The sequence below is a fragment of the Saimiri boliviensis genome, chromosome 14, assembly GCF_048565385.1.
Source record: "Saimiri boliviensis isolate mSaiBol1 chromosome 14, mSaiBol1.pri, whole genome shotgun sequence".
In the NCBI taxonomy this organism is placed as follows: Eukaryota; Metazoa; Chordata; class Mammalia; order Primates; family Cebidae; genus Saimiri; species Saimiri boliviensis.
Genome location: NC_133462.1, coordinates 85455142 through 85479363, shown reverse-complemented (window position 1 = coordinate 85479363; position 24222 = coordinate 85455142). Strand labels below are relative to the sequence as shown.

Here is a 24222-nt window from a genome sequence, read left to right as displayed (position 1 = left end):
TGCAGAGAGCCCATAGAAATGCAGTGTAAACCACAGCAAGGGTTGCTTAATCAATGTCCGGCTTACTTAGAAGCTGCCAGTCGGAGATCTTATAAAGAATAGAGAGAAGACTGGAGCAGATAATTGATAAGACGAGAATATAAGGAGTTAAGAGGGACCCTTGCGGAACTAACTCCAAAACCAAAAAGGAAATATTTAATACACATCCATATAAAAACCCCTCATCTGCAAAGACTGTACCCTGGATGATTTTCTCCTCCCTTCACCAAAGGCAAATCTACTTCTCTAGCTAACTTTCTCACTCAGAGATGAATTTTAATACTAAGCATCATTTCATTTAGCCCATTAAATTAAAAATTAAGTCTCAATTAGGAGGCATGTTATAAAATTGCTGTAGACAGTATGTGATTAGTTTTTGTTTTTTATTTTTATTAGTTTTTGTAGAGATGGGATCTTGCTATGTTGCCCAGGCTAGTCTCAAACTCCTGGCCTCAAACGATCCTCCCACCTTAGCTTCCCAAAGTGCTGGGATTATAGGCATGAGCCACCACACCTAGCTCAGATATGGTCATTTTAAATGGACATAACTCCGTTGCCTTGAACTCAATCACGCTTCTTACCCAGCAACTCATACAGAGAGTTCAGAATGGATTTCCAAGACTCCCCTGCTTCTCGCCCAGCAACATCGGCGAAATGTGCCGCACTGCTGTAGACATGCAGTCGGTCTATGCACTCCAGCACCAAGTTGATCATTCCCTGGAAGGTTAAAGAAGTCACCATCAGACATCCAACACTGTCATTCTGCTTACAGACTAAAAATGCTAAGTTGATTTAAAAATAGAAGTCTCACTGAAGGTTCATCTACCAATCATAACGAAAATTGCGATCATTCATTCAAAGGACAAGAAGACACACATTTGCATGTGAAATGAAATGTTCTTCAGATAGTTCAAGTGTATTTTAAATTCTGAATGCCATCGTCAAATAAAAGTGGAAGCGCAATCTAAAAATATGTACTGCATGCTTATGGCATTCTATTGTTAAATCATTGTAAGAGCAGATCCTTATTCTTAGATAGGCATTGTTGTTATTATTTTCATTAAAGATATAGTAATCGGGCAAAGCTCATGAAAAGATATTTTTAAAGCAAATCAAAAATGCTATAACGCCTGAGTTTGAAATTGTGCTTTATTTGTATTATCCTTGCTAGGTGAAGGTTGTAAGAAGTGTGGCAAACCACATAAAGAGCTATAAACCACTGTCTAATTCAATTAACTTATTTCACACAGAATTTAGAGATACCGTGGACCTAAGAACATTTCTAAGTCCCCATCCAGATTGTCTTATATGAGAAATTGGGGGGAAAAAACCTGAATTAGTAATTTAATTTTTACAGCCCTACATTTAGTTTTACTTCTTCCTGATATTAAATAAACTCAGCATCGTAAAAGAGTCTAACATTTTGGGCATATGTGTAACGCTCCCAGTAAACTAGTCCATGTTGGTTTATGTTGACACTTTTTTGCTTTTGTGCCACTGGGATCTCCAGATAGGTCACTTCTGTTGAATACTCAGGGGGAACGTCCTCAAAAAGTTGTATCAGTTTCAAGGGTTTCTGATGGGATATTAGAAAACAGCTTTAAAACTAGAACATAAATGTAAGGATTATGAGGACCTGGCAATAAATCTTTTTTGTTTGTTTAGTTTTATTTCTCTTGTTTCAACTTTTTAGGCTCCGGGGGTACAGGTGCAGGTTTGTTACGTGGGTAAATTGTGTGTCACTAGGTTTGATATATAAACAATTTCATCACCCAGGTAGTGAGCATAGTGCCCGAGAGGGAGTGTCTCGACCCTTGCTCTCCTACCACCCTCCACCCTCAAGTAAGCCCCGGTATTCATTGTTCCTCTCTTTGTGTTCATGTGTACTCAATGAACAACGTTTTTTGATAGATAGTTTTATAAAGTTACGTATTTATGTAGAAAAAAATCATTATTCTCCATACAGGATGCATTTGCATTGAAAAGAATGGGAATCCAGCTGAACTAGCCTGATTTAGACCATCAACACTGAAGCTCTTCATTGTATTAGGACATTGGACATATCATTTGGTCCTTATTTTACCGTTTATAAAAGATGACACTTGAGTTCTTTTTGCAGTGAAACTTTTGGTGCAGTAAAATCATACACGGAGATGTAATATATGCAAAGGGGAAGGGTAGGGCTGCTCTGTCCAAGCAGGGTTCTTGGAGCTCAGCCTACTGCAGTAGCCCTCTCCTGGCAGCTTCTATCCCCAACACGAAGTTCCTGTAGATCTTGAGCCATTCCCAAGGAGCACCCAAGAACCTGATGAATAGTTTGGAAACCCTGATGTTTCTAAAGCCTGTATTCATTCAGACACTTTAAGATGCTTAACTGATAGAACCCCATGAAGAGAACTAGAGTGCTTATAAATGACCAGGGTGAGGGCTGAGCAGAGAGTAGATGTCTCTTGCCAGGGGAATGAAAAGATTCACTTTTTAAAATTAATACTCATGGACAGAGAAAGAAAAACCATGTCTAGATTTTTCTAAGGCCTGTTTCTCCTGTTCGATAGTACACTTTCTCCTCTACATTGCAAAATGCAAAGATGATCAAATAGATGGTGAATTCTCCCAACCAAGAAGCTGCTTTTACAAAAGAACAACAGAAGAGAAAGGAGTGTTGATAGAAACACACCTCTTCCTGGAAGAGATTCTGCCGATTCTTCAGGGCTCGTAGTCTGTTCTGTTTGTCTTCATGTTCTAAATGCTCATCTGGGGGGTGGAAGTAGCCAATGAGGTCCCGCAGACTTAGACTTACAGACTCTATAGGCAAATCGACTGTGGAAGGCTTCGCTTTCTTGCTGAGAGCATCAAGGCCCCTAAAATAAACCGTAAACATTTCTCTATTGTCGATGATTCATAATTTTTTCATTTTTCCATTTACAGATGATTTCAGACCATTAAACTCTCTCCCTCCACCACTGTAAAAGGGACATGTCAGAAAGGTCGTCCTCCTTCTCAAGCAGTGATAAAGAATTCTGATTCAAGTCAGAAACTGTATAATATTATGTTATAAAAACCAGTATCCACAGCCACTCACCCAGAGAAGAACCTTATAGGCCACAGGACCAATGCCTACAAAACCACAGTGGAAATGTTCAGAAATCAATTGATTTTCATTTGAAAGCACTACACACTTTCAGGTTTCAGGCTGTACCTTCCCAGATTCATAATTCTGACACTTCCTTGTGGTTTGTTTGTTTTTCAAAAATGAATTCTTAAGTTTTCATAGACCCTAGCTTGCCATTCTGTTTAATTCCTGCCAGTTAAAAAATACATTCTAATGATGTTTAGAAAATTTGCTTATTAATCGGTAAATAATATATTAAAATGCTTTTCTATTATCTGAAAGAAATGGCTTTAAAAATTATATTAACAAAAACATCACGACATATTTTCTAGCCTTGGAAAAAAGATATATTACTGGTATGTAAATATGTTAATTTCTTGAGATTACTGAGATTCTCAGTTTTTAAACTCATAGCTTTGAATGTATCTGAAAAGAATTTTAAGACATGGTGTCTGCAAATCAAAAGTATTCCAAAATACAAAGTTTTTTTTTAAAAAAAACACATACAATAAAAGAATGCGACAAAACCTCTACTGTAGCTGATATTGTAATATGTTTTAACCACAACAAGTTGTTAATGCAAATAAATATTCCACTTCCATTCCTGCTCTCTGTATCAGCAAAATGGTATGGTAACATATTCTACCCCAAGCAAATGTTTCTAATTTTCTGACTGTATTGGAACTTACTTTATAAAACAATAAAATGGTCATTAATGAGAATTAGTTTTGAACTTTAGTCTTAAAACATTTAAAATGTGTCATCATTTCCATAAAGATTGCTAATAATTTTGGAATATTTGATTTCAGCTTTATCAAACAGTAGAAATAGTAAAACTGTACAACTATTTTAAAGTTTTTATCTGAAATTCTGTATCAAGTACATATCAACAGAATTCACCTATACCCAAGTTTTATTGCTTCCATAAGTTTTTCTGTGCCAAAAAAGCAAGAGTAACTTTTCAGCAGAAAATTATTTTTCCCATTTAACAAGGAAAATTCACATGCCATGAAGTATTTTTCTAAACATTTCACCCCATTAACTCCAATTAAACATAAATATATAACAAATTCAAATTCAACTCTTAAACTAAAGTGAATAAAGTTCAAAAATGATTCAAGTAAAATATCTACATTTTCAAATTTAAGTGAAAATAATGGTAAATGTCAGTTTTTAGGTTATTACATTAAAATAAACATACCTACCATGAGGAACATGACTATTCAATTACTTTGTAAGAGAAGTCTCTTGTCAGAAGAAATGTTGTCCAAAATTCTAAAATTATTAATTATGCTATGTTTTAGGGCTTTCATCTAATACAGAAATATATATCATCTTAATTTATCAAGGACAAAAAATATTATTAGGGAGTAAAAAAATCACCCAGAAATCCAAAGGTGGTAGAATCACATTATGCTAACGCAAAAATTAAAGCTATTAACCCTATGTAATTTGTAATTTAAAGATTAAACTATATTACTACCTAACAAATAAAGGTACCTTCATTCTCATTTGCTTCAAGAATATATTTATTAATATGCCCAGATGGAAAAAGAAGACACATAAGGTATATATAAAATATATATTATAATATATACTATATGGTATATAGTATATAGTATATATATACTATATGTATTAAAATATACTATACTATATACTATATACTATATATATACTTTATAGTATATATATAGTATATTTACTATATAGTATACACTATATACTATATAGTATATATACTTTATATGTGTTTAATATATACTATTATATATACCATAGTATATACTATACTATAAAGTATAGTATATATTATATATACTTTATATGTGTATAGTATATATATACATTATATAGTATATACTATTATTCATTCTACTATTATATAGTATAGCATATTATATATACCAATTATATATACTATTAATTATATACACTATCATATAGTATAGTATATAGTATATATGTACTATACTATATAATATACTATACATTATAATATATCCATTATAATGTATAATTACATACAATGTGTATGTTTATACACTTCCATGTAATACACACACACATTATATAGTACTTAAATGCTTGTGAATATTACCTATTAGATGTATATGCACACACACATTTTATATGTATATATGTTCCCCATCCCAGGCCAAAAGAATAGAGCCCCCTCCATGCAGATCACACACACACACACACACACACACACACACACACACACACACTACACTGTCACCACCATCCTGACCTGGGGGAGAGAGAGCAGAAGGGTCACAGAACATAAACCACATAAGAAAAACACAAATGACTAAATAATCGTGACTTTCTTTTTTTAAAAGGTAAAAAATTTTTAAATTAGTCTCAATACATATTAAGTAATTGGCATTAATAAAATTAATAGTAAAAAATATTTACTCTGAAAAATATGTGGTGAAATATTTTTAAAATACTGAAATTTTAAAGATTTTTGGTGCTTTTATGAATGTGATAAAAGGAATAAAACACTTTATTTAAAAGCATATGCTCTTTAAAGTGTTCAGTAATTATGCATAACTTTTCAAAGCTTCTGAATATATTAACAAATTATAGAAATTCAGCATTTTTTTTTTGAGACAGAGTTTCACTCTGTCACCCAGGCTGGAATGCAGTGGTATGATCTTGGCTCATGCAACCTCTGTCTCCCGGGTTCAGGGTTGAAGTGATTCTTAAGCCTCAGCCTCCTGAGTAGCTGGGATTACAGGCACATGCCATCATGCCTGCCTAATTTGTGTATTTTTAGTAGAGATGGCATTTCACCCGTTGGCCGGGCTGGTTTCAAACTCCTGACCTCAAGTGACCCACCCGCTGGCCTTGGCCTCCCAAAGTGCTGCAATTACAGGTGTGAGCCACCAGACGCAGCCCAATTTGCTACTTTTAAGTCTTATCATTTTACTGGTTGCATAGCATTTCATTGTATAGAATGTAGAATACAATGTAGTTAATCTCTGTTGATAAACTCATGGTCTCAAGTGATCCACCCACCTTGGCCTCCCAAAGTGCTAGGATTACAGGTGTTATCACCACTGTGCCCAGCCTATAGGACTTCTAACAGGTAATACTCATGTGCATTTAAGTAAAACTTGCATACATATAAATATAGATAAACATGATTACTGGAGTTAAATAATATATCTAAAGGGTAAATATAGAAAATAAGGAGAATAAACCAAAGCTTACTTAAAATTTAATTTTTGAAAAAATTGATGCATGACGAAGGTCAGTTAAGCATAAGAGAAGGAAAGAACATTGTGTTTATTTATGGCATTTCTCAGGGGACCACAAGGAAGAGACATTGCTAAAAGCAGATGTTAGATAACTCAGAAAAATATGGCAAATTTGTGATGAGTTTGTAATGAGGAGGCTATCTAAAAGAGAAAAACATCAATGCAGAATTAACAAAGAGGTTCTAGACTACATTTCTCAAGGGAAACAAGTAATCTCAGCTGGAAATAAGTATTACACATGTCACCCAGATTTGAGTTACATTTGGCCAAGATAAAGTGAACAGGACAGGATTTACCCTCCCTCTGAAACAACTCAAAAAACGGACAAAGTATAATGAGGGGTGGTGGGGTGGTGGGTAACCAAAACAGCACGAAAACTTTCAAGACACTGGATAGCAATGAATAAAGGAGAGAAATGCCTGAGGGATGAGAAACAAATCAGGTGAGTCCTACAGCTGCCTCGCTTTACAGCCTAGGAGAACTTCCAGGCCACGGAGCAGGGCAGGAAATCCGGGCATGACCCGACAGTCTCCATGAGTTGAAGGCACACTGCTGAGAGTCTGGGGAGACCAAGATAGCTATAATTCACAGGGCACAGAGAGGAGAGGGCTGCACAAGAGGGAACCCTGGAGACCTACAGAAGGTCCCTCCCATATATTCAGCAGAACACACATGACAACATCATGAGAAAACTACTCAAGGCAGGGAACAGAATCACTGGAAAGGATTAGAGGGAAGAACAACTGGCCATCACACAGGACCTGAAACAGCCCCTGCCCCAGCAGCTGGACTGGGAAACTTTACAACGCATGGGGCACTGCGTAGAGTATTCAGAGGGCCTTATCTCAGTAGTGGGGAATAATTTGCCCTAGACTAAACGCTGCTCTTCCCACCCAGAAAACTCTAAAAGCAAGATCCAAATGAATCAAAATGTGACTTAACTGGATCTCAGGAAAAAGCTCAAGAATATTTATAGGAATACAAAAAGAGCCAGCATCTAACAAATTCACAATGTCTGATAATTAAACGATAACGAGCAGGCATAGAAAGAACTATGAAATACACTCATTGATAGGGAGTAAAATTAGTCAACCAAAAGAAAAAAAAAAACTGTCGACCTAGAATGCTGTACAGAGCAAAAATATCACTTAAAATGAAAGCAAAGAACACATTGTCAGTTGTACAAAATCGGAAAGAGTCTGTCTCCAGCAGACTTGCATATTAAGAAATGTTGGCCAGGCGCAGTGTTTCACGCCTGTAATCCCAGCACTTTAAGAGGCCAAGATGGGTGGATCACGAGGGCAGGAGTTTGAGATCAGCCTGGCCAAGATGGTGAAACCCTGTCTCTACTAAAAAATACAAAAACGAGCCAGGTACAGTGGAGGGCGTCTGTAGTCCCAGCTACTAGGGAGTCTGAGTCAGGAGAAATCACTTGAACCTGGGAGGCGAAGGTTGCAGTGAGCTGATACAATACCACTGCACTCTAGGCTGAGTGACAGAGAGAGACTGTGTCTCAGAAAAGGGGAGAGGAAGGCGGAGGGGGAGAAAAGTTAAAAGAGTCCTTCAGGCAGAAGAAAACAATACCTGAAGGAAATCCAGATCCACACACAAAAAATAAAGAACACTAGAAATGATAACTATATGTGCAAATATAGATGTTTTTGTTATTTAAATCTCTTTAAAAACTAATTGTTTAAATTAAAATGATAAAATATAGTGTGGAATTAATAACATCTATAAATGTAAAATGTATGACAAAGTGCAAAAACTGGGAGGGAAGCATGCTTTTGTAATGTCCTCACACTATTCATAGAGAGAGAAAATATCAATTAAAGGTAGACTCAAATTAAAGATATATGCTATAAGCCGTAAGTAACCACTAAAATACAAATAAAGTATTACAGCTAATCAACTAATAAAAATGAGGTAAGATGAAATAACAGAAAATACTCAACTGATCCAAAAGAAGGAAGAAAAGGGAAGAAATGGGACAATGACAGCCCACTGTCATTTTCTGTGACCCACCTGCTCTCATTCTCCCATGTAAGGGGGGCAATGGTGGTGGTGTTGGTGGGGTGTGTGTGTGCGTGCGCATGTGTGTGTGTGCATGTGTGTGTGTATCTCTTCTTTATCCTAGTACTGGATGGGACAAATGTAAAAGAAATAGCAGAAAGACAGACTTAAACTTACTATATCCATAATCATATTAATGTAAATGGATTAAACAATGCAACTTAAAAGCAGGCATTATCGAATTGGATAAAAAAGCAAGACCCAACTGTCTATTGCCTAAAAGAAATGCACTTTAAATATAAAGATACAAACAGGTTAAATGTTATAGGATGCTAATACCAAAGGAAAAAGAAAACTAGAGTGGCTATGTTCATATTATACGAAGTATATGTCATAGCAAAGAGTATTACCAGAGTTAAGAAAGCTAATTTCAGAATGATAAAGGGGTCAGTTCATCGAAAGAATAAAATCCTAAAGATGTATGCACCTAATAACAGAGCTTCAAATGCATGAAGAAAAAGTGAAAAACAGCAAGGAGATCCAGAAATATCCACTATTACAGCCAGACATTTTTCAATACCTTTCTCTCTATAATTAGTAGAACAATTAGACAGAAAAACAGCGAGAAAATTGAAGATCTAAATAATACTATCAGCTAACTAGAAAAAATTTACACTTTTGAACACTCTACCCAACAAGAGGAGAATGCGTTCTTTTCAAGTTCCAAGATAAAGTTCACCAAAAATAAAGTTTACTCTAAGCATAAAACAAGTCTTAATAAATTTAAAAGCAATCAATCTCATGAAATATATTCTCTGACCATAATGGCAGTCAATTAGAAATTAGTAATAGAAAAATGTTCAGGAAATCTCCAAATATTTGGAAAGTAAAAAAATCCACTGGTCAAAGAAGTCATCAAAGGGGAACCTGAAAGAAAACATATCAAAGCCAGATGTGGTGGCTCATGCCTATAATCCCAGCACTTTGGGAGGCCGAAGTGGGTGGATCACTTGAGGTCAGGGATTCGAGACCAGTCTGTGCAACATAGGGAAACCACATCTCTACTAAAAATAAAAATAAAAAAGTCAGGTGCTACTTGGGAGGCTGAGATAAGAGAATTGCTTAAACTTGGGAGACAGAGGTTGCAGTAAGCTGAGATAATGCCATTGCAGTCCAGCCTAGGCAACAGAAAGACAGGGAGACTGGGGAGTAGAAAGATGAGAGGGAGGGAGGGAGAAAGGTATGAAAGAAGGAAAGGAGCGAGAGAGAGAGGGAGGGAAGGGAGGAGAGAGAGAAAGGGAAGGGAAGGAGAGAAGAGAGAGATGGAGGGAAGGAGAAAGAGAGGGAGGAAGGGAAGGAGAGAGAGGGAGGGGGAGAAGGAGAGAGGGAGGGAGGGAAGGGAGGAGAGAGAAAGGGAAGGGAAGGAGAGAAGAGAGAGATGGAGGGAAGGAGAAAGAGAGGGAAGAACGGAAGGAGAGAGAGGGAGGAAGAGAGAGAGAAAGAAGAAAGGGAAAGAGAGAAGGAGGGAGGGAGGGGAGAAAAATGAGTGAGGTATCACTAAAAACAGAAATGTACAACACTAAATGTTTATGTCAACAAAGATTTCAAATTAATGATATTAGCATTCATCTTATGAAGCTAGAAAAAAAAAGAGTGCAAGGTAAGAAGAAAGAAGATGGAAAAAATCAGACTGGGAATCAGAAAATATTTTCATAGTTAATAGGGATTAATATAACCATCCTATTTTATCATGATAGGTATAACAAATGAATTTCACTCAGCCCAGACAAAAAATAATTTTCAAGATTTAATAGAGCAGCAAGTGTATAATCCAACGTGTTTACCAAAGAATCCAAATTTCTCAGACTTGGTACTCTATCTAATCAGAAAAGTAATTGTTAAACTTTAAAATTATTTTTCCAAAGAGCAGATGTGCTAAAGTAAACCACATTCAAGAAGAATTTTGGTATTTCATCCAGCATAAAAAAAAGTCACTTATGGTGTACTATTGCCGTATTACATCTAAACACTGAGACAGTAACTTCCCCAAAAAACCATTTTCAAAACAAAGATCCAATGTCGGTCCGGTATTAAATTAACTTACCAAATGGAATCTCTGTAGTGCCACTGAATACTCGACAGAAATCAAATTGAATAATAAAAAAGTCCCTCATATTCGAAGTCAGTACTGACTAAATATAAAATTGACCATTTGAAAGATTTATGATTAATTTGCTCAATCCCTATCATAGGATTAATCAGCTCCGGTAAAGAAAAACTAGTGAGAAGAACAAGATACGAAAAGGCTAAGTTTGTTTCCAAAATAAGTTATAATTTCCAAGTAGAACTTCTTGACTAATCTTATACTGCATTAAAATGTAATACAATTTTTATTTAATAAATACTATATAAAAATAGAAGAATACGAATAACACTGAAATGTAATACAAGTAATACAAAATACAAAATTGTGGTGCTTCCCCCATCCAATTTAAGCTTTACTCCATCAGATAAGCCTTGGAGTTTAGATGAGGCAGAGAAATGGGCTAAAGACTAAAAGTGTGTGGCCAAAGGCCGGGCCCATTTTTTGGTGACATACATGCACACACACATATACACACAGTGTGGATGGTTTATAAAAGAAGCAGAAAATAATATAACCTTGAGGAGAGAAGATTTGTTTTATGCTGTAAAGCCAAAAAAAAAAAAAATTTACTGATTCAAGTACTACAAAAATCCTTCAAAATTCTTTTCCAAACGGATAAACTGGTGAAAAGGTTTGTAATTAATGATGACAGGAAATGAGTATCTCTAAACATAACAGAAGCTCAGAATAGCTTAACAGAAAATATTAACAAATGGCAGGATTCAACCAAAAAGAAAAAATAAACGAAGATAGTCAACAAAAAGGTCCCCCCATCAAATTAGTCAAGTTTAAAGAGACAAATGAAATCTCCCACAGTCAGAGCATATATTGGTATGATGTTACCAGAAAACGTGTGAGCCACAAGTTTAATTTAGTTTGTAAATGTTGGGAGAAGCAGCAAAGGAGAAAGGACTTACGGACTGCCTCCACAAATTGGTTATGAGTAACATATAAACAAGGAACAACAAACCACGGAAGGTCGCAGGAGGCCTCCGAGGAGGAAGGTCTCTCCAAGCCTCACGTTCCGGAGCAGGGTGACCTGGGCTCTGTTACCATAAACACTGTGCTCAGGGACGTAAAACCCCTTTGTAGCACTATGATGTAGCCAGATTTGTAGGCTCCTTGCAAGGCCCTGTTCCAGCAGCTGCACATACGTAATAGGCTAAAGATAACCACATATTCCTGTTTTGTTTAAACTCCTGAAACTGTTGCTGTTATCAGTCTCTAGAATGACACACCAGTTCCAGCTCACTGATTCACTTCCATCTCACTGATTCACTCCACCATCATGTCACCCACTCCCCACCATCACTCCACCCCTACCCTATAGATCAAAGTGATTGTAACCAATAAATAGTGTGAGAGATCAGAGCCTGGGCCTTCACTGCCTCCAGTAAACAAGGGATGGCCCCTGGTCCCACTTAAACTCTTAATCTTTTTCTTGCATCTTTGTCACCACTGAACTTGGGGTACCCACAGGTGATGTGGGGGCTGGTTCCCTACAGGAGATATGCAATTATTGCAATTGTTAAGTGGAAAAACTGTTCTTACTAGAATTGCTTTTTAAAAATACATGTCAAAACTCACCAAATATGTAGGATTCACTGCCCTCATTGAGAAAAGAACTAAAGAGATCCAGTGCAAGGAAGAATAGTCACAAAATAATCCTAATCTATACCTATCAATCACAAATTACACATCTAATTTCTAAAAACATACTTTTTTAAAGTTTATTTAAAAGAAGGACATCAAATCATCTAATTAACACTTCCTAATGTTTCTGCTAACTTACCAAACACTATGAGATTTACTGCCAACATAGCATACTTTTAAATTTCCTACTTGCATATCCAATAAAGAAATGAAAATGAAGTATCAAACAACTAAGCCTACAGAAGAAAAAGTACCTTATAAATCTATTGAAAAGGAAGACTGTGCTCCGGATAACTCTTGCTGTGCGTGACTCTTCATGCTGAGATCTTGATAAATTTATTCCATCATCCATGTGGCCTTCATGGTGCATAATAGCCTGTAAGAAAGCAAAAATAAGGCCATTACTCTCAACATCTCTTTTCCAAACTAGAGTTAGGACGATGCTTACTCAAACAGCTGAGCCATAACAATGGGTAGAATCAAAAGGTAGTTAGAAGGGACTGTGAAGCTGTTCAGTTCAGATAAAATCGTATCACAGATCCCTATACAAATTAGCCATTCCATAGATTAACTTAGTTATTATTTTATTTTTTGAGATGGGATCTTGCTATGTTGCCCAGGATGGTGTTGAACTCCTGAGCTTCAGTGATCCTTCTCCCTCTGCCTCCTGAACAGCTAGAATTACAAGCACACATCACCAGCTCAGCTCAGATATCATTTTAAAGAATTACTCAAAAAATGCGATGAGTCGGGTAAAACAAATAGGAGATCCTTTTCATATATCTACATTGAGTGACTGATCCATAGCCTAAGCAAACTTGGTTCAAAGCAGCAAAGGAAACCTGGCACGGGCACACCTATCCTACAGTAGTTCTGAACATAGACTAGTTAATCAATAAGTACCGAACAATGCCTATACATCATCTAAATTATAAAAACGTAAACATTTATTTCATTTCTTTTGATAGTTTTTTGTTGTTGTTTTTGAACTTTCTATGAAACTAAAATGTTAGGAAAGAGAAATGCAAAAATCTTAAAAAAAAAAAAACAGTTCAATAATTTTTCACAGGTAAACATCCCTTATGACCAACACCCAAATCAAGAAAGAAAACATTACGGTATCTTAAAACCCTCCTTAGTGCTCCCTTCCTATCCCTAGCCTTCACAATGTGCACCACCTTGCAGACTTTTGACAGCATAGATCAGCTGTGTACTATATATAAGTAGAACCATTTGTTCCCATTTGTGCTTGTCTTCATTCAACATTTATAGCAAGAGAATTTAATAAACCTACCCAGGTGTACTGAACAAAATTTAGTAACTGGAACTATACCTATAAATTATCTAGAAAGTAATGTTATAAGGAAACTCCTTATATAAAAAATCAGTGAGACACAGATGTAACTATATTCAACAGCAATATTATGGCCCTAAGTGCCCTCGTTAATACAGAAAAATGACAAAAACAAAGGAACTTGTTACTCATTTTCATATCCTAAAAAAAGAACAGCCAAGAAAGTTGAAAAGTAGAACTAATGAAGTGAAATTAATAAACTAGAAGTCAAATAAAGTACTAGAAAAGATGAATAATCTCAAAATTTGATTCTTTGCAATGATAAATAAAACTCTCACAAAACAGGCTAAAGATAAAACAGAAAGCTAAAACCCAGAGAATGGGAAATTGTAACAACACAATACTGTGTGCAACTCCATGGCAAAACCAACAACCAGCCAACCAAACAAAAGCAATACACAAAACTGAGTGTTCCAGGGGAATAGGATAGATTCTTAGAAAAATAAGACTGATCGAAAGGAATCCAACTCTATTTGACCAGTTTCTTCAGAAAAAGATTGAAAAGATAATTTAAGATCCAATATTTAAAAGACCTAGGACCAGATGGTTTCACAGGTCAGCTGTGATAAAGCTTCAAAGAACAGCTTCCTTTCATGACAGACTGGACTAGACCAAGAATTGGCAAACTGCAGCGTATCACACATTTCTGTATAGCCCATGAGCTACGAAGGGCTTTTACATTTTTAAGTGGTTGAAAAAAAGACCAGAGTAAAATGATGTTTTATGACACAGAAAAATCAATAAACACAAAAGTTGTAAAAAATTCAATGTCCATAAAGAGAAATTAACTTCCTCCATAAATATACATGTCATAATTCTGAATAAAATATGAATTAATTAAATCTAGCAGAATTCCAAAAGAATCATACACTATGTTCAAGTAGGATTTACTCTGTGAATGTAAGGACTCCTTAATAATCAGAGAGGTCTGGTAGCTTAGTTATTTTTATCAACAAGTTTAAGGACACGAAGCATGATTTTTATCTGCTTTAATTAATAAAATTCAGTAATCATTGCTGTTTTTTAAAAGCTAAGTAAAACTGGAATAGCAGGAGGCTACTTAAACATAAAAATGATTTCAACTGTCCTCAGGAGGCAAGTCACAAATTCTATAAAATAGGAGTGGAAATTCACAATGGGAAAATATGCTGAGATAATAAACCAGCAGACCAGATGAAAGAGCAGCAAGCTGAGATAAAAAGGTGAGCTGGGTGAGATAAGGACAAGAAAAAAAAAAAATCATGAAAACTAAAATGTTAAAGGCACAGAAAGGGCTTACGAACAGAATAGCACCAAAGAAAAAAATGAGTCCTTTGGTAGACACACTTGAGAAGTGAAGTGTAGAGAAAAGGTCAGGGAGAACACTGAGAGGAAAGACAGCCAACATGGAGTGGAGGAACCTGCCATGTTCCTGAGAAAGAAACGAGCAAAACTAAAATGGCACAAAAACAGGAACCAAAGACATGGTTGGAAAAGCATACTCACATACCCAACTTGTTCCAAACATACATAAAAGTTTTCCAGTCACTTAAGCATATGTTTTAAAAATTTAATTAAAGTTAAACAAAACTAAAAATTTTGTTTATCTAGTTCCAGTTATATACAAATACCAAATTGCCACATGTATCTAGCAGTTACTGATTTGGACAGCATAGCCTTATACCTAACTTCAGGTTCATGGAATTACCAAGAGCATTGACAATGAGGGAAAAAAGTCAGACATATCCAGAAAAGGCGGCATTCTACGACTGGCATGGATTTTTTAAAAAACCCAATGGCACACGAAAAAAAAAAAAGGCTGAAAATCTGTTCTAGATGAAAAGAGACTGAACGCCATAAAAATAAGTATATGAATTTTGATTGCATCCTGATTGATAAACTAGAAAAGATATTATTGGGCCAATAGAATAAATATGAATATAAACAGGATGGTCAGTGACGTAATAGAATTATCATAATGCTATGGGATGGTACTGTGGATGTTTGAATGCAAACACACAGAGAAAGAAAAGGAAGACAGGAAGAAAGGGAAGCAAATCTGGCTAACCGTAAAAATTGTTGACTCTAATTCAAGGGTATATGGATGTTCATTGGTTTAGTCTTTTAACTTTTTCTAATATTTGAAATATTCTTAAGTAAAATCAGAAAAAAAGAAAAAGATAACGTGCTACATCTAGTAACAGAACCATGGATAATCATGAACAAACATCATTATTTTAAAAATTGCTTTAAAGCCAAATCAACCTCTCTGTCACAATTTCAACAAAACATTCACTATTCACCTTGAGAATGCTAACCCATCTCACCATGGCTCATAATTCTGCAACGCTAATGCAGCTGAAGACCAAGTAAGCAGGTGCATGGGCAATCTTACCAACTCAACTGTAACTCTACATCCTTGAAAATACATGTTTTATTCAAGAAACATTTATTGAGCACCTAGTTGGTTCCAGGACTCTGCTAGATACTGAAAATACATAAATCAAAGATTTGGTTTCAGAGCCTGGTAACGAAGACAGAATAAGTCACAATTATGTACCTTTATCTCTTCCTTCCCTTTCTGACCCCCACCCCCTCCTTAGATGGTGCTTAGTTTAACCTCTGTCTTGTTGGTGTCTGGGGACATCAAAAAGTAGCTTGAGAAACTGGAACTCAAACATAGAACAATATGGATAAATATTAGAGACCTTTTGCTCCAGCACTTTGGAAGGCCGAGGCGGGCAGATCACATGGTCAAGAGATCGAGACCATCCTGGCCAACATGCTGAAACCCCATCTCTACTAGAAAATATAAAAATTAGCTGGGTGTGGTGGTGTGTGCCTGTAGTTCCAGCTACTCAGGAGGCTGAGGCAGGAGAACTGCTTCAACCCAGGAGGTGGAGACTGCAGTGAGCTGAGATTGTGCCACTGCATTCCAGCCTGGCGCCCGGCAACAGAGCAAGACTCTATCTCAAAAAAAAAAAAAAAAAAAAAAAAAAGAGAGACCTTTTATTGTGCAAAAGGAGGCATATACAAAAGGTTACATACTATAGAATTTTATTTATATAAAATCCAACATCAGCTAAAACAGAAAAATGATCACAAGATCATTTCCATGATAGAAAAAGATCACAAAAGCAGTGCCCCTGGGGGAAAGGGAGCAGGACTAATCTAGAAAGGAATGCTGGAAAAACTCTTGGAAATTAGACGTGTTCCACATGGAGATAAGCTTGTGGGTCACACCAGTGTATCTCTATAGCTAAATGTTTACATTTTGATGTACATAAATATCACCTCTAAATTTTGAAAATAAGTAGTCGTAATAATCTAGTGACACAAAGCATAGAATTGGAGATATCATGGAAATAGCAGTAAGAAAGCATTGAAAATGTTGAATGGTGGAGACTCAGGGGTTCATTACACTATTGGTTATTTTGTATAAACTTAAATTATTACGGGAAGTAGAAAAGTTCCTTTTTAAAGTTTCCTTTCTTGTTAAAGAATAAGTATGCTAGTAACTCTTAGTTAAGCCCTATCCTATGTAGCTGTTAGACATGCCATGCTTACAGGCACGTAGTACATTTCATGTTCTCGTACTTTAACCAAAATATCTGTGCTGGATGTGCTCACAGGCATGTCCCAGCTCTCCATTGCTTTTACCTGTTTAGAGAAGTTTTAAGTTTAAACCAATCAGGTTTCCATTTAAATTGTGAGGTCTGGCTCCAGCCAATGGAAATCAGTCACAGCAGTAAGGACAACCTCAAATGCGTAAGGAATAAATTTGTGTGTTTTCGTTGTTCATTGTACTTTTGTGGCACAACGGCTAGTGAAGGTACCCTTCCTGCAGTCCAGAAAGTAAAAACTGCATTGCTAAAAGATCCTTTGTCTCAGTGCGAACTGTTCTTTGTGGCACCAAGCATCTATTTCCAACAATTATCTATAATACAATGTTTTAAAACAGGCCACCTTCAGTTGCAAGAAATAGGGAGTGCTTCACAAATATTGAATACATGCATGTACACTTAAATTTACAAGCCTAAAAAACAGGGATCATCTCATTATAATGATGATATAGGTCTTGCAGGAGAACTGTCTGCTGATCTCAATCCCAAGCTCCGAGGAAGGTTGTACAGGGATGTACTCAAGCCAAACGCTATCCCTGCAGCATCAGCCTCCACCTTTACTAGAATCAGCACTGGTCACTCTAAACAGATCACAGGAACAGTGACCTATTTAGTTACTGGAATGGGAGTATAGATTTTGATTAATAAATCTGCTGAAAAGAAAAAGGTCTATATCACTGAAGTCTTCCTTTCCAAGGTCTCACATTTCTGGAAATAATATGTGTTGTTATTTGGTTCTGTGCACCGTGCTGCATGTCATGTGTAAGAACATGAACAATCTACTATGATGTACTCTCTCAGGGGAGTCGCCAATTTGGGTGGAAGGGGGCGAGAGGGCCAGGGGTGGTAAGAGAAAGAGATATATAGCCTACTAAATAAAATAGCACAAGAAGTGTGTGTATAAAATGTAATGAGTTAAGAGATGAATATTATGAGAACTCAAAGGAGGGAGTAGCTGATAAGCTGACAGAGTCAGGAAGAACTTCTAAAATGATAAATAGCTTTAATCCCTGGATGATGGATAACAGTCAGGGAGACAAAAAAAAAAGTTTGAGGGTATCCCAAACAGAAGAAACAGCCTGCAGAGGCACCAGGGTGTAAAAGCCATGGTATTTTGACAGACTGCAAGAAATGTGTTGTAAGTGACATGCTGGGGAAATTGAAGACAACATCTGGGAATCAGGAAGAGAGAAGGAGACTGATGCAGGCCGGGAAGGGTATCACTGTCACTATCAGATGGTGGAACCCTCTTCTTGTAAGCAAGGAGATGTCAGTAATGACCTTTGTCACAGCACGGAGGACAATGTGAACTAGGCTACGGTAGAATCCAGAAGACAGCACTGTGTATCTCTTCACTTCATATTTAAATACATACATGCCATCATCCTATATATTAGTGATGTAAATCCAGCCATCACTAATAGACCTTATAAAATTAAAGAGTCTATTGCAGTGGAATTTGCCCTTTTGCTTGCAAAATTATGAACTTTTGCAGGTGACTGAAAAGGTTAGCCATTTCTTTTTGACTTGTCCTTGTGTATTTTATTCATAAAAAAATCACTTCTAAACATTCTGTTTTTTCCTATCACCTTACCTTACGTTGTATTGATCCCATTCTCACAGATTTTGCGTCCACGGACTGGTATGTAAGCCACAGGCCAGTGTCCACGTGCTGTATGTAGCATACTGAGTCACCGTATTTTATTTCAGATGTTCCCATGCCGTCAACCTCTTTTCTCACCCCAACATCTAATTTTTCCTAAGGAGAGAGGGGAAAGCGATCAGTAAACATTTCAAAAATACTAGTGTAAATATGCTCCTTGAATAATTCAGCTCTCCGAAGTCCCCTGAAATAGTGGCCAAATATTATACTCTAACAGTTCAATCTTTAACACATGCTTGAATCATTCAGGTTAGAGCATGATTTTGGCCATAATGTAAATTTTTTCAATTTTATGTTGCATAATGGCAAACTCCAAACCAGAGGCCTTAAAATTAGTAGTTTAAGCTAAATATCCTTCCTGGGTTTTCGTGGTTTTTTTTTTTTTTTTCATTATTGGTAAGAGTATAGGTTTGGGGGAGAGTTTTGAGTTCAGCCTCTGCCACTCACTACCTCTAAGATGTTAGCAACTGAATTAAACCTTTTAAGCCTCAGGTTTCTCATCCATCAATAAAGCTAATAAGGTATCTTTCCACAGGATCAAATAAATAAAGAAATAAAGATAACGTATGTAGATTTCAGAATAGTGTCCCTGGGATAAACACTTCAAATATTTTGACAATTTTGACAGTAATAATGGTGACGATGATTGTTAATGAACCCGCTAATTAAAATGATTATTTATCTTGAATTAATCGAAGCTAAATTGCTACTGCAATCTCAAACTTGGACTAGAGAAGTATTGACTCTTAAAAGGCTACCATGCCAAGCTTCCTCTGCTAGGAAGTAGCAATCTATCCTCTTGACACTAACCAAATGTCTCTTTCAAATCTCTGTTTATGTCAATACTTCCTCCTCTAACACACACTCTTTCCATTTTTCCTCCCACTTATGGCTCTGATCTTCAGGAACTCATTGTGTCTTAAAGTCTTGAACACGGCCTAAAGCAACAGTGAAAAAGCCAATGGTCCTCCTTTCTTTCGTCATTTTTTCTTCCTTGGTCTAACCTTCCTTGTTAATTTACTTTAAGTGTCTTTTTTTTTTTTTTTTGAGACAGAGTCCTGCTCTTGTTGCCCAGGCTACAGTGCAATGGCACGATCTCAGGTCACCACAACCTCCACCTCTCAGGTTAAAGTGATTCTCCTGCCTCAGCCTCCTGAGTAGCTGGGATTATAGGCGCCCACCACCACACCTGGCTAATTTTTGTATTTTTAGTAGAGACAGCGTTTCACCATGTTGGTCAGGCGGGTCTTGAACTCCTGACCTCGTGATCCACCTGCCTCAATCTCTCAAAGTGCTGGGATTACAGAGGTGTGAGCCACTGCACCTTACCACTTTAAGTATCTTCCATGTCTTTGGTTATATGACTTTTGTTTGAAATTACAGTGACATGAGTGTTTTAAAGATTCAGTTGGAGTAAAACTCATGTCTGCTATACAAAAAGAAATAATTTTAAAACAAGCCCAAAGTTTAAGATTTTTCATGTTACTTGCAGACTGCACTAATAATTAATGACCCTAAAATGATTATGAACACTCTGCAAGTAATCGAAAATTAAAATTAAAATGAGTTGAAATTTTTAACACAAAGGGTCAAGGTCATCTAAGATAATATGTAATTATCAATTAAGTTGATTCAATCATTATGCAAATAACTTGAAACACTAGTCTAAGCATCTGTAATACAACAGACAATAAAATCATTCCAATTTCATTCTATCAACCTAGATAAACTACTAATCTACTTATACCAACCCTGTCAATAGGAAAATTAAATTCTCGGGATAAAAACAGAACACTGTAATTATCTCTTTAGAACAGTGAGACTCTCTTTTCTTTTTGGTCTTTTCTTCAAGTAAATTAGTTTGTGGCTAGATTATTTATAGGTTTATGGACTGTATATTAAGAAGTCACACAATCATTAATTGTGAAATCATGCTTTCTATTTTAGTTACGTATTTAGCATCCGTCTCTGGATTTGAAGATTTAATTATGAAATTTGATGATGATGTTTTTGTTGCTGTCACTCAGGTTCAAGTGCAGTGGTGCAGTCTCAGCCCACTGTAACCTCCACCTCCTGGTTTCAAGCGATTCTCCTGTCTCAGCTTCCTGAGTAGCTGGGACGACAGGCACATACCCCAATGCTTGGCTAATTTTTGTATATTTAGTAGAGACAGGGTTTCACCATGTTGGCCAGGCTGGTCTCAAACTCTGACCTCAGGTAATCCACCTGCCTCAACCTCCCAAAGTGTTGAGATTACAGGCATGAGCCACCACTCCCAGCCAATGACTATGTTTTAATAATTATTCTGACCCTTAAGTGAGGTAAAAAAATGCTAAAGTTACATTAGAAAAAATAAGTGAGATCACTTGCTGAATGAAAGACCAAAGGCCATCCATGTTCTTTTCTTCTTTTATTTTCTGTAGCTCAAGCTTAGGATAAATTCAGATGAAAATAATCTAGATGCTTTAAATGACCATAAGCTGAAGCATAGCATGACCCACGAATGTGACATGTACTAAAAGCATCTAATAGAAAATTAGCCCGTATTCCTGGAAATAAAGTGCTCAGATTAGGCAAGTAATAATCTTACTAAAACTCTGTATTCGCTGTACTGTATCTATATTACTGGCCTTAATTTTGGCAACAGCGTTTAAATTTTATTTTTGACTTGTTCCACTTTGGAAAATCATGAAGTCGCTGCATGGAGCGAATTCTCCCATGGAAACTATTATAAAATTTAGAAAAAAATACTTTTAAGAATGGACTTAAGGGTACTTTGGATGGACCAAAAGCAGAAGAAACCGGAAAATAGATCTCTCTGAAAAGGCAAACAGCACCTTGTGTGGCCGGTAAGTGGCTGCCTTTTGCTCTGGGGCATGCTGTGCCCAATCTGTCTGCTACTCTGGCAGGAGAAATCTGCTGCTTTATTGGCTTGAGGTGTCAGAGGAGATGCTTCAGGGTTCACAAGCAATGAAATAATTAGATGGGCTAAATCCTGAACACACAGATATCTACAAAATCTTTGTAAAAAAACGTATCCAAATTCTGCTGACCTCTAAACTGTGCGTGCTGGAGGAAAGCCCAGTATAATGGCAGCAGATGGAAGCTGAAAGATTTGAGTAAAAATATAAGCAACTCCACATGCAAAAGAGAGAAAACTGAAGTTTCAATCCAATAAGGTTAACTGTCTACAAAACCAAAATCACTCTTCAGAAAAAAACCTGAAATTCAGAGCCTCTACTATGTATCACTTCCAATATCCGATACAGTGTCAGAAATAAGCAGATGTAAAGAAACGAGAAAATGTGAGCTATCTATGTTTGGAAAAACAAAATCACAACAGAACAGGCAATGCAAAGCAATGTGAAGATGGCCCAGATCTTACAACTAGCTGACGAGGACTTTACAGCAACTATTATAAATACGAAATATGTTCAAGGATATAAAAGTAAACATATACATAGTGAATAGAGCTAAACTGTACATCACAAAAATAAATGAAACAGAAAAATAGAAAGAATAAATACAAAATTAACTGATCATCTTAGCATCACACTGGAGTTGTTTAACAGAGTTGATTAAAATGTCCAGGTGCAGTGGCTCAGGCCTTTAATCCCAGCATTTTGGGAGGCTGAGGCAGGTGGGTCACACTTGTAATTCCAGTACTTTGGGAGGCCAAGGCAGGTGGATCACTTGAGGTCAGGAGTTAGAGACCTGCCTGGCCAACATGATGAAACCCTGTCTCTACTAAAAGTATAAAAATTAGCCAGGCCATGGTATGTGCCTGTAATCCCAGCTACTTAGGATGATGAGGCAGGAGAATCCCCTGAACTCAGGAAGCGCAGGCTGCAGGGACCCAAGATCCCACTATTGCACTTCAGCCTGGGTGACAGAGTGAGACTCTGTTGCCAAAAAAAAAAGAGTTAATTAAAAGTTAATCAATAGAAATTTTCTAATCTGAAGATCAAATTGCCATTAGAACACTCTAGCTTAAGTATTTTGCTACTAAATGGAAACTTCCCTCAAAAGACTATATAAAATTTAATTCCTTTACCTCCTACATTTAATCAAGAAAATGTCAAGATCCTCCTAATCTTAGCATTATCTTATACACATTATCTTATTCATTAAAACCTGTAAATTTTTAACTTTTATAGTCTTCTAATTACCTATCCTGCAAGAATAATCTTGAGATCTTAAGAGTTATAAAAATACTCAAAGATAAAATAAGTTCTCAGCACAGTGTAGAATTATTGCAAACACTGCTTTTTCACTCTAAGAGGTTTGCATGGATAGGTATTTTCTCTTTACATTCATGTACTCTCATAGCATGTTGTACTTCCACTATCAGAGAAATGTTAGCACTTTGTTAAAACCGTTCCTCGACGGGCGTGGTGGCTCACGCCTGTAATACCAGCACTTTGGGAGGCTGAGGCGGGTGGATCACGAGGTCAAGAGATCGAGACCATCCTGGTCAACAACCCCGTCTCTACTAAAAATACAAAAAATTAGCTGGGCATGGTGGCGCGTGCCTGTAATCCCAGCTACTCAGGAGGCTGAGGCAGGAGAATTGCCTGAACCCAGGAGGCAGAGGTTGCGGTGAGCTGAGATCGTGCCATTGCACTCCAGCCTGGGTAACAAGAGCGAAACTCCGTCTCAAAAAAAAAAAAAAAAAAAAAAAAGTTCCTCAACTGTCTTCTTTCCCACTTGACTATCATTCATATCTTTCTGAGAGCAGGAGTTGTATGTCTGATTCCTCCACCCTGACCCCTCATAGCCTCAAGACCAGAATAGTGCCTGCAAATGTCAGATCCTTGATGAAGACGGCTGAATGAATGAATTTCTAGAAATCCCTTCAGATTTCACATAAAAACTGTGCTGACAAACTCCACCCATTATGAGCACTCAAATAATCCCATTCGTAAATGCTTGGAACATCTAATTTTTAAAGGAATATTAAAATAGACCCAGATGTTAAAAAGATTGGTCTGAAAAGTATTAAGTGATATTTGGCATGACGTGTGTACCAAAATGGCTCATAACGAAGTCAAAACTACTTCTGAAGAACTGTGGCCTTATACACATAGATATACCAAGTGACACTATGTACCTACTAGATATACAAACCTAGACTTATTAAAAGACTAAAACTAATCCTACAGAATCATTTCTTATAATAAAAAGCATGCAGTTCAGAGGACTTCTTTCAGCATTAGCTAAAATCATCCTGTGTCTATCCAAATTACTCTGTCAGGTGACTGGAGAAAAAAGGCCTTTATCCTTAGATGATGGAGTTTTTATTTACTTTTTAAGAGCCAGGTATCTTTAAGATAAATAATAAAGGTTTTTAACCATTTACTAAATTTGGTTA

At 36.6% G+C, this 24222-nt stretch overlaps 1 protein-coding gene across 15 annotated transcripts in view; it reads right to left on the bottom strand.

The window, feature by feature from the left end:
• Positions 1–24222, bottom strand: part of RYR2 (ryanodine receptor 2) — a 753432-nt gene that overhangs the window by 350680 nt on the left and 378530 nt on the right. For all 15 annotated transcript variants that reach the window (XM_074385363.1, XM_074385370.1, XM_074385367.1 and 12 more), the window contains 4 exons: positions 18783–18947; positions 12487–12608; positions 2717–2900; positions 621–756 (listed from right to left, as the gene is read on the bottom strand). In XM_074385363.1, the coding sequence (XP_074241464.1) occupies positions 621–756; positions 2717–2900; positions 12487–12608; positions 18783–18947 (607 nt within the window). The remainder of the gene's footprint in view (positions 1–620; positions 757–2716; positions 2901–12486; positions 12609–18782; positions 18948–24222) is intronic.